Below are 13634 nucleotides of genomic sequence, written 5' to 3' on the forward strand. Positions count from 1 at the left end.
CATCAGTATCACTAAAAAATGAAAGTGAACAGTATATTCATACTTTGTTTAGCCACATACCTGATGTCTGCCTCAGAGTAACTCATCACATTGATTGCCACTGACTGTCGAGTGCCTATGCAAGCATATATGTACAATTTTGCGTGCATGCATTCTTTCACCATGGAAAGGCTCTGTGCCCACACAGGGTTCACCACTGTGGCAGAAAACCGAGAGGGAGGGAGGGAGTGTGGAGGGCATGGTCCGGGAGAACCAATCTACTTCTACTGCTACCTTCGGCTGCTCCCGTTAGGGGTCGCCACAGAGGATCATCCATTTCCATCTCTTCCTGTCCTCTCATCTTGCTCTGTCACGCCAGCCACCTGCATGTCATTCCTCACCACATCCATAAATCTCCTCTTTGGCCTTTCTCAACAATCATCTTCAACTCTGCCAACTCCAGCTCCGCCTCCTGTCTTTTTGTCAGTGCCACCATCTCCAAACCGTACAGCATAGCTGGTCTCACTACCATCTTGTAAACCTTCCATTTAACTCTTGCTGGTACCTTTCTGTCGCAAATCACTCCTGACACTCTTCTCCACCCACTCCACCCTGCCTGCACTCTCTTCTTCACCTCTCTTCTGCACTCCCTGTCACTTTGAACAGTTGACCCCAAGTATTTAAACTCATACGCCTTCTTCACCTCTACTCCTTGCCAGAGGTGGCAAAAGTACACACATTCTTTACTCAAGTAGAAGTTCAGATACTTATGTAAAAATAGACTCTGGTAAAAGTAGAAGTACTGACTCAACTTCTTTACTCCAAGTTGAAAGTAAAAAGTACAGGCTCTGAAATGTACTCAAAGTATAAAAGTAAAAAGTACAGGCTCAGCCATTTCACAATGTCACCTTTATTTTTAGTCAAAGTTACATTATCACTGTGTTTTAATTTAGTTGAAGGCACAGACTAATTTGAAAAGTCTAGCCCAAAAATAGTCCTTGGTGAAAAGATAGTTTTATGAATTCAAACATCCATGACTTCCATCAAGGCACCGTGAATATTAGCCAGAGAAGTAGATCATTTTATGATAGGCCTATCCCCTGAAAATATGAATTAAAAAAAAAAAATGCGACACCGGTATAGTCCTTTTTTCCTCAAATCGTTCAGCTTTACTATTATCTTAACCATTCAAACTTCAAATAAAATTACGTCTGCCTGGTATCGCAAGACTGTCCGAGATCATCTCCGCTAAGTGTTTAGAGACTGACTTATGAGTCTACAGGGTTATAATGTTAATAATCGATAATTCCCCTCAAATGCATTAAAACGAAAGTAACGAGCCTGTTTTGAAAATGTAAGGAGTAGAAAGTACAGAAATGTGTGTTAAAATGTAGGGAGTAAAAGTAAAAAGTTGTCAGAAAAATAAATATTCAAGTAAAGTACAGATACCTGAAAAATCTACTTAAGTACAGTAACGGAAGTATTTGTACGTCATTACCTCACACCTCTGCTCCTTGCATCCTCACCATTCCACTGTCCTCCTTCTCATTCACACATATTTATTCCGTCTTGCTCCTACTGACTTTCGTTTCCTTTCTGTCCAGTGCATACCTCCACCTCTCCAGGTTCTCCTCAACCTGCACCCTACTCTTGCTAAAGATCACAATGTCATCCGCGAACATCATAGTCCACAGAGACTCCTGCCTGATCTCGTCCGTCAACCTGTCCATCACCATTGCAAACAAGAAAGGGCTCAGAGCTGATCCTTGATGTAATCTCACCTCCACCTTGTAACCCATCTGTCATTCCAACTGCGCACCTCACCACTTTCACACTGCCCTCATACATATCCTGCACCACTCCTACATACTTCTCTGCAACTCCCGACTTCCTCATACAATACCACTCCTGCTCTCTCTGCACCCTGTCGTATGCTTTCTCTAAATCCACAGACACAATATAACTCTTTCTGGCCTTCTCTATACTTCTCCATCAACATTCTCAAAGCAAACATCACATCTGTAGTGTTCTTTCGTGGCATGAAACCATACTGCTGCTCGCTAATCATCCAAGAGTAGCTGGCTGCAGACAAAATGGCGGACCTTCGCAAGAGGCTCCTCCGCAGTTGACAGGAAATCACGTGACCTCCGCAGTTGACAGGAAACTGGACGTTGGTCTCCTTCGTTTCGTTCTATTTTTCGTGAGCATGCGCAAGAGGCACCTCCGCAGTTGACATGAAATCACTTGACCGCCGCAGGAAACAGGAAGTTGGTCTCCGTGACACTAGTGTATCGACTGCAAATTGATTACTTGTTCGCTATCTAACAACAATAGCGATACGTTAGCTAGCTAGCTAACAACAATAGCAATTGCTAGCTAACCCATTCGCTAGTGTTGTTAGCTAGATAACGTTAGCTAACAATGTTAGCAATTGCGTTACGTTAGCTAGATGTCTAACAACACTAGCGAATGCCAGCTAACGTTCACTATGGATGGTTAGAATGTGGGCTATTTTTCTAACGACTCAACCCTCATTAATCAGTTATTATCGGATACAGAAAGTCACTGCCTGAGTGTGTAACAATTATGGTACGATTTACAGAAGCCCATCGAGGGCAAAATAACCTAGACTCAATGGCAAACAGATGCCCCTTTGAGCAAACACTGTGAGCACAATATACAGGCTCTGATAACATGGTGCCTTATCTAACCACACTTTAAACACACCCATAAAACCTTCCCTTATCTACTACTGGGACAAATGAGACTGAAGGGGCTATCTACCGAAACTTACAAACGCACACAAACTCGCTTTGTAGTATAGGGCCCAATTGAAATAGTAGTTAAGTCAACATAGGCTTTTAGTATTCAATGTCTAAAAGTAAAATATCTTCAAAACCTATCAAGCCGATCCCTAATATGATGTGTACTCAATTGAGAAATTTGGCATTTACTCTCATACAGTCAAATCTTACAATTACCAGTGCAGTTCTGCACACAGTCTAAGATACATATGACAATGAGACTATTTGTTTTAGCCATAATAACAGTGGGATATCCCACTCTATTAAGGGTTAATATGCATGTAAAAACAGAACAAATTGGGTTAAATATAACAATAATCTTTATTAATGTGACATTGTGCGCAACATTTGACATCTTCACACGGGAAACATCTGTGACCAGGGGCTTGGTGGGGGTCCCCGGGGTGGAGGGCTGGATGGAGTGCCCCCGAGGCAGACCCACATTTCTAACCATGTTGTCTATCCATGTAAATAAACCAATACACATATTTGTACATGTTGTTATCAAAGCACCTCAATATTGTGTAAAGAGACTAAACTTAACCAAGGCTACTGTGTGAAAGAGCACGTTCACGTATGCTTACGTGATGCGAATAACGGTCAATGAACAGGCTTGTTAAACTAGTTGATGTCAAAGAATAAAATTAACACACTAAACAATACATTTACACATGTAAGTCACCCCTGCCTTTATGCTCTGCCTCGATCCACTGCCTCTTCTGCATCTTGATAATATGGTTAAATGTAACAATAATCTTTATTAATGTGACATTGTGCGCAACATTTGACATCTTCACATGGTAAACATCTGTGACCAGGGGTGGAGGGCCCCCAAGGCAGACGCACATTTCTTTTCTTTTTTTTTAAAGTAATTTATTTCATTATTTTTCAGTGTTATCATCGGGTTCAGCATTTTACAGAATGTGGTTGAGGTTTTACATAATAATAATAATAATAAACAAAAATATCAAAACAAAAACAAAATAAAGTAAAAATAAAATAGAAATAAAAATATTAATGCTCGGCCTCGATCTACTGCCTCTTCTGCATCTTGATAATATCATTAAATTCTTGCACTTCACTAAAGAATACATTGGGAAAAGAAAAGAGACGGAGAAAAGGAGAGATAAGAAATACAATCGATCGGACTTGAGAACTCATGGTATATCATGAATATTAACACAGCTAGGGGATGTTAGGCACAAAGTGGTAGACTGATTTCAGACATTTGTACTTTTCATCATACAATGGTCACGCGTTAAATCTTCTCTTTGTCTCAGCTAGAGAGAGGTTGTCCACTGCCACAAGAGCGTGGACAATGGCCTGGTAGAGATAGATAACTTCCAGTTAAAAGGGGTCCCATATTTACAACACAATACAAATTAGTGGTGGGGCGAGCATAACCCATTCACTAAATTGCGGAATGCCCTTTAACAGTTATAATACAGGCTTTGATGACTGGATAAACAGACAATTATTGAAATCAATGTAACGAAGATTAGGTGGTTGAGTTAAACCTCAACTCAGGCATCAGAACATCCAACACGAAGCTGACTCTCTGGAACTCTGTCGTTGGGACATAAGGTGCACATTTTGTGGCTCCTTCGAGGACCAAGTTGATGTGTTCTTTCTGGGTTTGGAAAGGGTCCCATTTAGCAATGTTCTTGTGCGGACATGATGTACGCGCCTTTGCGCAGGGGCAATGCCAGGTGTTTTTTTTTCTGTTATACGTCACCATGACTCTGCCAAGACAACAGTAGTGGTAGATTTTGGGCTCGTGTATGGAGAGACAAATCTGGTTTGGAGAACCTCCAACTTCCACCAATACAGACATTGGTGCATGAGCTTCCTCTGCTGTTTTTTGCCTGTTTTTGCAAGCGGCCACCTTGGAATCTCCAAAAAACTTGCATTCCACCATTTCTTTAAGGACCTCATGTTTAAGTGGTTCCTCAGTAGCAGTCTTGCTGCAGTAATCGAGTGACCGGATATGCTCACACAGACTGTGCCTGAGGCCACTCCGTTGTGCAAGCAACGATATTGACGACAGTCCTCCAATTCACACTTCCTCACATGTTGTTTGCCCCATGTTTTACGTTGTACATGTATGGGCACACCGAACCCATGAGTACCTTTTGAGATGGCAAAAAGGCCACGAGTTTGATCCACACATACGCTTTGAAGGTGAGATGCAGCTGTAATGTCTTTTGGCCTTGCATGTTTTCTTTCGATGTGTACTAACAAGTTCTTTTTGTAAAGAACAACAGAGCAGTGACGGCACTTCACTGACTTTAGATTTGTCACACGTGAAGAGGGCAACTCTACACTCTCTACTGATGCTGAGGGAGGACGTGTGAACGAAGGGTCTACACTCTCGACGGATGCTGAGGGAGGAAGTGTGTCCGAAGGGTCTACACTCTCTACTGAAGCTGCGGGAGGAAGTGTGTATGAATGGTCTACACCAGTGTTTCTCAACCGGGGGTCCGCGGACCCCTAGTGGTCCGTGGTGTAATTGCAAGGGGTCCGTGAAAATAAAATATCTTTAAAAAAAGATCCTATGACATTTATAGAAATAGGATTATTTTACTCAAATGTGACTGAGACCTTTATCTACCTAAACTATAAAGGGGAACAGGACTTTTTTCTCTAATTACATCTGTTTCACGAGTGTAATTTATTGTATTTTAATAAGAGATCTCGCTCCCGTTTGCATTGTTAAAAGTTACTGCATAAAAATTCTGTTACATATATCTGAAAGTTACTGAATACATATTCTGTTTTGTTACATATATCTGAAAGTTACCGTATAAGAATTCTGTTTTGTTAACTATATCTAAGTTACAACTGAAAGCTCTTATTTTTGCCCCAAAGAGTGAATAAATGCTATAATGCAATTTAAAATGCAGTTTCTACTGTTTCCATCAAATTGCAACCCCCCTCCCCCAAGATCAGGTGGAGGGGTCCTCAGGGTAGATCAAAAATACGCAGGGGGTCCAGGACCCCAAAAAGGTTGAGAACCACTGGTCTACACTCACTACTGATTCTAACCCTACTGATGAGGATGGCACAGATGGGCTGATTTCAGCTGAAAGTGCCACTGATAGGGGTAGCACCAATGGTTTTTGGCATCCAGTCACATGTATTGTCAAATCCTCTTTGCGCATGATCATTTTTGCACAATACGGGCAGTGGTAATGACCCATGCCTCGGCATGGCTGCTGCATCTGCAAATTATTTTGTCTGCAAGGGAACAGTAATCCAACTTTTAAAAAGTACAACTTCACAGCAAAAAAAAAAAAATACAAAATACAAAAATGTAATTTAGATAAAATATACAATGTACAATTATGAATTTTATCACATCCAACAGTGAATTAAATAAATTACAAAACAAATCTCAGTCCCTTGAAAGTAACTTTCTGCTTTCTTGCCAAGGTGATCTACTGACTCCAAATAACACTGTTGACCTTTACATCTATGGTAAATTCAATGGGAAAGAGGGCTTAAAAAATTCCAAACTTGCTTGCTTCTCATCTACTTACCTTGGAAATGCACTGCATTTTGGATGTGGGCATCCAGGTGTTTAAAAATGGTTTCCTCTCGTGTGGTGGTAAATTTGGGACACAGAGGACAACCTAACTGTAACCTGTGGGTTGTGCGTCCTAACTGGCTTCCAGGCTGGATTATGGATGGGTGCATCTGGAAAACAATGTAGTTTATTATTATTATTATTATTATTATTTCGGGCCATTCTAGATTGTTATTTTAAAGTGACTTTAACCAGTGATACACACAAAGCCGTCGGGGCACTTACCAGTTCTGCGCGTGCCCATATAAAACTCTCAACAAATTCCTTATAAAGGTTATTGCTGTGCATTACATTTTTCTTAAATACACTAAATAAAATGAATGTAATCATGCAATAGGCTACTCGCCAGCTAGTAGTAGCCCGCTAACCTTGGCTGTAAGGCTAGTAACGTTAACTGCGTGCTACACTGCACGCTCTGGGAGTTAGCCAGACTGAGCATCCGACCAGCTAACTACAGCCGCTGTCCATTAGCGGAGAAGTGATTCAAACAGTTTGTACTCAAACAGTATCCATTTTAAACTCAATTAAACTAATTCATTTACACAAATATTTTAATAAGTGCTTAGCTAGCTACATGACCTGCAACAACTACGCAACGAAACATCGCTAGCTAACGTTAGCTAAATGCTTAGAGCCACTTGACATTTCGAATGTATTTTCTCCATATCGGTAACAGTTATACCCACGCTCGCTGGATTCTTCGATACATTAAGTTTGATAGACAACATTGAATAAAACCTTAGAAAAGACAACTAACCTTTTAAAGTATCTTCTTACCGCTGTCGCAGTATCTTCTACTTCTTCTTTCCGTTTTATGGCGGATTGCAATTTTAAAACAACACGAAGAAGACCAACGTCTGGTTTCCTGTCAACCGCGGAGGTGCCTCTTGCGGAGGTCCGCCATTTTGTCTGCAGCCAGATGCATCTCTAATCATCACCTCCCCTCTTAACCTAGCTTCCACTACTCTTTCCCATATCTTCATGTTGTGGCTGATCAACTTTATACCTCTGTAGGTACTACAGCTCTACACATCACCCTTATTCTTGAAAATCGATACCAGTATGCTTCTTCTCCACTCCTCAGGCACCCTCTCACTTTCCAAGCTTGTGTTAAACAATCTAGTTAAAAACTCCACTGCCATCTCTCTTAAACACCGCTATGCCTCCACAGGTATGTCATCAGGACCAACCACCTTTCCACTCTTTATCCTTTTCATAGCTACCCTCAATTCATTCTTGCTTTCACTTCCTGATTCACTATTCCAACCTCATCCAAACTTTTCTCTCTCGCTCTCTCTCTCGCTCTCATTTTCTTCATTCATCATCCCCTCAAAGTACTCCTTCCATCTTCTCAACACACTCTCCTTGCTTGTTAGCACATTTCCATCTCTATCCTTGATCACCCTATCCTGCTGCACATCCTTCCCAGCTCAGTCCCTCTGTCTAGCCAATCGGTACAAGTCCTTTTCTCCTTCCTTAGTGTCCAACATCTCATACAACTCAACTTACCCCTTTTCCTTTGCCTTCACCACCTCTCTCTTTGCTTTACGCCACATCTCCTCGTACTCCTGTCTACTTTCTTCATCTGTCTGACTATCACACTTCTTTGCCAACCTGTTACTCTGTATACTTTGCTTTACTTCCTCATTTCACAACCAATTCTCTTCATTTTCCTTCCTGTGTCCAGATGACACACCAAGTACCTTCCTAGCTGTCTCCCTCACTATTTCAGTGGTTGCCTAGCCATCCGGTAACTCTTCACTACCACCCAGTGCCTGTCTTGTCTTCCTTCAACTTCCACCATTTGATCCTTGGCTGTACCTTCACTCTCTTCTTCTTCTTGGTTTCCAAAGTTATCCTACAGCCCACCGTCCAATGCTGCCTAGCTACGTCATCCCGTCACCACCTTGCACTCTCCAATTCCTTTCAGATTGCGCCACCTACAAAAGATATAGTCCACCTATGTGTATTTTTCTCCACTCTTATATGTCACCCTGTATTCCTCCCTCTTCTAGAAATTTGTGTTTACCACAGCCATTTCCATCCTTTTCGCAAAATCCACCACCATCTGTCCCTCCACATTCCTCTCCTTAACACCATACCTGCCCATCACCTCCCCATCACCTCTGTTCCCTTCACCAACATTCCCATTGAAGTCTGTTCCAGTCACAACTCTCTCCTCCTTGGGTACAATCTGTACCACTTCATCCGACTCACTCCAGAATTCTTCTTTCTCTTTCATCCCACACCAAACGTGTGGGGCATATGTGCTGACAACATTCATCATCACCCCTTCGATTTCCAGCTTCATACTCATCACTCTGTCCGACACACTCTCACCTTCAGCACACTCTTGACATACTCTTCCCTCAGAATTACCCCTACCCAATTTCTCCTCCCATCCGCACCATGGTAGAAGAGTTGGAACCCACCTCCAATGCTCCTGGCCTTACTCCCCTTCCACCTGGTCTCTTGCACACACAGTATATCTACCTTCCTTCTCTCCATTGTATCAGCCCGCGCTCTCCCTTTACCAGTCATACTGCCAACATTCAAAGTTCTGACTTTCACCTCCACACTCCTACCCTTCGTCCTCGCCCGCTGGTTCTGGACATGCCTTTCCCTTCTCCTTCTCCTTCGCCCAACAGTAGCATAGTTTCCACCAGTATCCTGCTGGCCAACAGTACTGGTGGCGGTCATTGGGAACCCCTGCCTTGACGGATCTGGTATAAAAATCTGATTTATGATCTGCATATTTAATTTGGCAAAGGTTTAACACTGGACACCCTTCGTGACACAACCCTCCCCGTTTATCCGGGCTTAGGAGGGGCACTAAGAATGCACTGTCAGGCTTCCGGGTGGTGTGGCAGTCTATTCCGTTGCCTACCAACACAGGGATCGCTGGTTCGAATCCCCGTGTTACCTCCGACTTGGTTGGGCGTCCCTACAGACACAGTTGTTTGCGAGTGGAAAGCCGGATGTGGGTATGTGTCCTCGTCGCTGCACTAGCGCCTTCTCTGGTTGATCGGGGTGCGTGTTCAGGGAGAAGGGAGAACTGGGGGGAATAATGTGATCCTCCCATGCGCTACGTCCCCCTGGCGAAACTCCTCACTGTTAGGTGAAAAGAAGCGGCTGGCGACGCCACATATATCAGAGGAGGCATGTGGTAGTCTGCAGCCCTCCCTGGATTGGCAGAGGGGGTGGAGCAGCGACCGGGACGGCTCAGAAAAGTGATGTAATTGGCTGTATACAATTGGGGAGAAAAAGGGGGAAAAAATCCCCCCCCCGAAAAGAAATGCACTGGCTTGTGCATCCTCAGTGGCTGGGCTTCAGGGAAAGCAATCTCCCAACCGGATATTTTGATTCAGTCAGCATCTGTTCAGCAGGGCAGGCTATGCGCAAACAGGAATGTATTTATGTATTAAAAAAAAACACCCAAGCAAAAGGGCACTCTCTGTCTAGCAGGCCAAACAGCGGGTGCTCAAGCCCCCTTTGAGGTCTATCTATGCACATTCCTTCCTACTTGTCATAAACTGTCTAACATCCCGTTTGACCCGTCTGTATAGATTCTGTGCCTGGCAGAGCAGATCCAGTTTACCGAAGATGTAGAGAAAGCTCTGAGAGAGCAGAGTCTGCAGCAACTGGAGCTGGAGCTCACCGCTAAACTTGAACACTACACCACTGTAGACAACAGCTCCAATGAAAATGTTAACACAGGTACAGCCATTGTATTGTGTCTCAGTTTGTGTTTGTGCCCATATTAATGTGTGAACAAATTTGTTTGCTGACATTCAGTTTAGATATATGCTTGTGTGGGTTTGTATGTGTGAATTGATGTAGTCTACACTAGAGCTAGGCAATATTCGACTAAAGTAGCAACCAAAAATGGTCTTGTACCTTTATATCTAAATTTTTTAGTGATATCTTTGGACAAAAGACCCCAAATCAAAACAAAAACTATTGCTTGAAAATGATAGCTTGAATTACCTTTACAACTAGTTGTAACTAGAGTTGTTCCGATACCGGTATCATAATTCCTCCGATACTGCCTAAAATGCTGGATCTGGTATCGGTGAGTACGTAAGTTTATGCACTGATCTGATATCCTGTAACTTGTTAGCCCCGAAACGGGATCAACTTTAAACTAGTTTCACCTGGATAAAATGGCCGTTTTGCCGGAAATCAATTCTTTTTTGCTGCTCTAAAACAGTAGCCTACACAGCAAGTTCCACTGTGTTGCTTCTGTTTTAGAGTGGCGAAGAAGAATTGCTTTCATGTAATTTAGTGGAACGCTAGCAAAATGTCAGCAATTTAGGAAAATTTTACACTGCACAATCCCACCGGTAAAACGGCAACGTGTACAGTATGTAAGTCTTTCGTTTCGAGGGGTGGCACTACTGTTGCCAATTTCAACACCAGCAAACTTGTAAAGCATTTGAAGATGCATCACGTGAAAGAGCACGATGAGTTCAACAAGAAAAAGGGGGGAAAAAAGCATGAACTGCAGCAGCAAATATTGGAAACCATATTCCAACGATGCAATAAATTCCACAAAGACAGCCCAAAATTCAATTCAATTCAGTTCAGCTTATTGTCATTAAAAACAATGTACAGGCACATGTTAAAAATGAAATGAGGGCTGTGGCTTCACCAAACAGTGCAAGACAGACACAGACAAACACAGCAAACACAGTATAAGATACACACATGAAGACCAAAAGCTAAAAATAAGTTAAAAAAGAGCATGAGTACAAAATATAAAAAAAAAATCTACAGACATTCAGTGGGTAGCCAGGTTCAGGTGGGCAACAGCTTGTGGCAAGAAGCTGTTTGTGAGCCTGGTAGTGCGGGCTCTGAGGCTCCTGTAGCGCCTCCCAGACCGCAGGGGGGAGAACAGTCCATGGTTGGGGTGCGTGGGATCTCTGCTGATGCTCAGACCCCTTCGAAGGCAGCGTTTGTGATAAATGTCTTTTATGGCTGGGCGCTGGGCACTGGTGATATGCTGGGCCGCCTTGACGACCCGCTGCAGAGCTTTCTGGTCTTCTGAGGTGCAGTTGCCATACCACACTGAGATGCAGCTGGTCAGTGACAAAGATAATTGACGATCTTGTCGAATTCATTGTTCTGGATGACCAACCCCTGTCGGTCATCGAAAATGTGGGATTTCGTCACTTAATGGATCATTTGGAGCCAAGGTACAGTTTACCAGGTCGCAAATACATTTCTGAAACTGCCCTCTCTAAACTATACGAGACAGTGAGGTAACACATCTCATTTTGGCTAAAAGACATGCAGGCAATTAGCTTTACAACTACCATTTGGAGCGCCAACGTATGCCCAATGTCTTTGCTCAGTTTAACTGCACATTGGGTGAACACACCTTCGACATTTGCTCTTCAAAGTGCGGTGCTGCAAGCAAACAAATTCTGTGGGTCACATACTGGCATGTTAATGGCCAAAACAGTTGAAGGGATGCTGGTAAAATGGAACATCCCCAAGTCCAACCTTCATGTTATTTTGCACGACAACGCAAGCAACATGAAGAAAGCAATGGACGAGATGGACGTGTCGAGTTTGGGATGCTTCACCCACTCGGTCCAGCTGTTGGTGCACGAAGGGCTACTATCACAGCAAAGTGTGAGCGATGTGCTGGCAAATGCTCGAAAGATAATTGGGCACTTTAAACACTCACCACTGGCTACTACAGGCATGCTGGGGGAAACAGAATTTAATTTCTTTTGTGTACATAGTACGTAATATGAAATGACAAATACATTTTTCCTGATTCCTGTTTCCTGATTCCTACACGCCTGGAGGATATCCAGAAATATTTTCAAATGCCCAGCAAACATCTGCACCAAGACGTGGCTGCGAGGTGGAACAGCACATTTTATATGGTCGAGAGTCTACTGGAGCAGAAGCGATCGATTTCATCATATGGCACTGACCACGACCTGGCAGCGACCCTGACAGCCAACCAATGGGCTTTTCTGGAGAAAACCATCGCTGTTTTGGCATCATTTGAAGAACTGGCCAGACAGATTAGCTCCTCCACCTCCTCTGCAGCTGAAGTTATCCCCTCAGTCACGGTGCTAAAACGGCTGCTTGCTCGGGAGAACCAGGAGGACATGGGTATAAAAACGATGAAAATGACCTTTCTAGAGGCTGTCAAGAAAAGATTCAGAACCATCGAGGCTGAGTCATTGTATACAGTTTCCACTCTCTTGGCTCAGTGTTTCTCAAAGCTTCTCACTCTAATAAATGTTTGCTATCTTTTGCCAAACAAGGTGACACAATGATGATTCAGATTCATACAACTTTATTCATCCCAGAAGAGCAATTCAGTTCCCACAGTCTACCCAGACATACACAAACTCACAGACAAGCAACAGTCATCACCATGTCAGACAACAGACAGATCAGTACTTTGGCAAGAGATGCACACTGCCACCCTCATATGGCCCTGCATGCAGACTCACACGAGGACCAGGCGAAGGGCAAAAATGCATATAAGTCAAAAGAATAGAACAATAAATAAACAAATGAAGCATTCCAAGATGCGTTGCATGACACATTCCCCTACTACAGTCAGTGAACGCACAGGCCCACAAGCTATGTGAAAAACAGACAAGGTATAAATCAGCCAGCCTCTGATGAAATCCGTTACATTTGCAGTAATATAGAGGAATACAAATGTGTCTTTTGCAACATTCCATCCAAAAACCCTAAGTGTTGCGTGTGTAATGGCATGTTTTCCGTCACCCAGCAGTGGTTGACCCACCAGAGGGGATAGATGGAATTAAACACTCGGTGTTTTTTAAAAAAATTTTTTTAAATCTCTATAAATTTTGTGTGCAAACAGAAAAATAAACTTTTATCGACATACATAGACAGTTTGTACATTATTTATCCAATATACCCGACCACCCACTTCTCACATCCTCTTAACCCAATAACACCCCTCTTAACCCAATAACACCGTTTCCCTACCTTACCTGCACGTCACCCACCCATCCATCCCTACTACAGTCACACCTCCCTCCCACCCTCCCATCATACTGCCCTCCAATATCCCATCCAGTCAAACCTCCCCCAACCCGTCCCACCTGCCAGACCTTGCACCTAAGAAAATAGGGAAACAAACAAAAAGCACATGTAATAATAATAATAATAAACTTTATTTATATAGCACTTTTCAAAATAAGGTTACAAAATGCTTCACAGAACAGGATAAAATTGTTAAAAATGACAAAAAAACAAAACAA

The 13634-nt window shown here is 42.9% G+C and overlaps 1 protein-coding gene across 1 annotated transcript in view; it reads left to right on the top strand.

The window, feature by feature from the left end:
• Window positions 1–13634, top strand: part of LOC130115388 (cytoplasmic dynein 2 heavy chain 1) — a 360238-nt gene that overhangs the window by 60072 nt on the left and 286532 nt on the right. Inside the window, exon 35 of the mRNA XM_056283019.1 lies at window positions 9936–10086. Coding sequence (XP_056138994.1) covers window positions 9936–10086 — 151 coding nt within the window. The remainder of the gene's footprint in view (window positions 1–9935; window positions 10087–13634) is intronic.

This window comes from Lampris incognitus, chromosome 7 (assembly GCF_029633865.1).
Source record: "Lampris incognitus isolate fLamInc1 chromosome 7, fLamInc1.hap2, whole genome shotgun sequence".
NCBI lineage: Eukaryota > Metazoa > Chordata > Actinopteri > Lampriformes > Lampridae > Lampris > Lampris incognitus.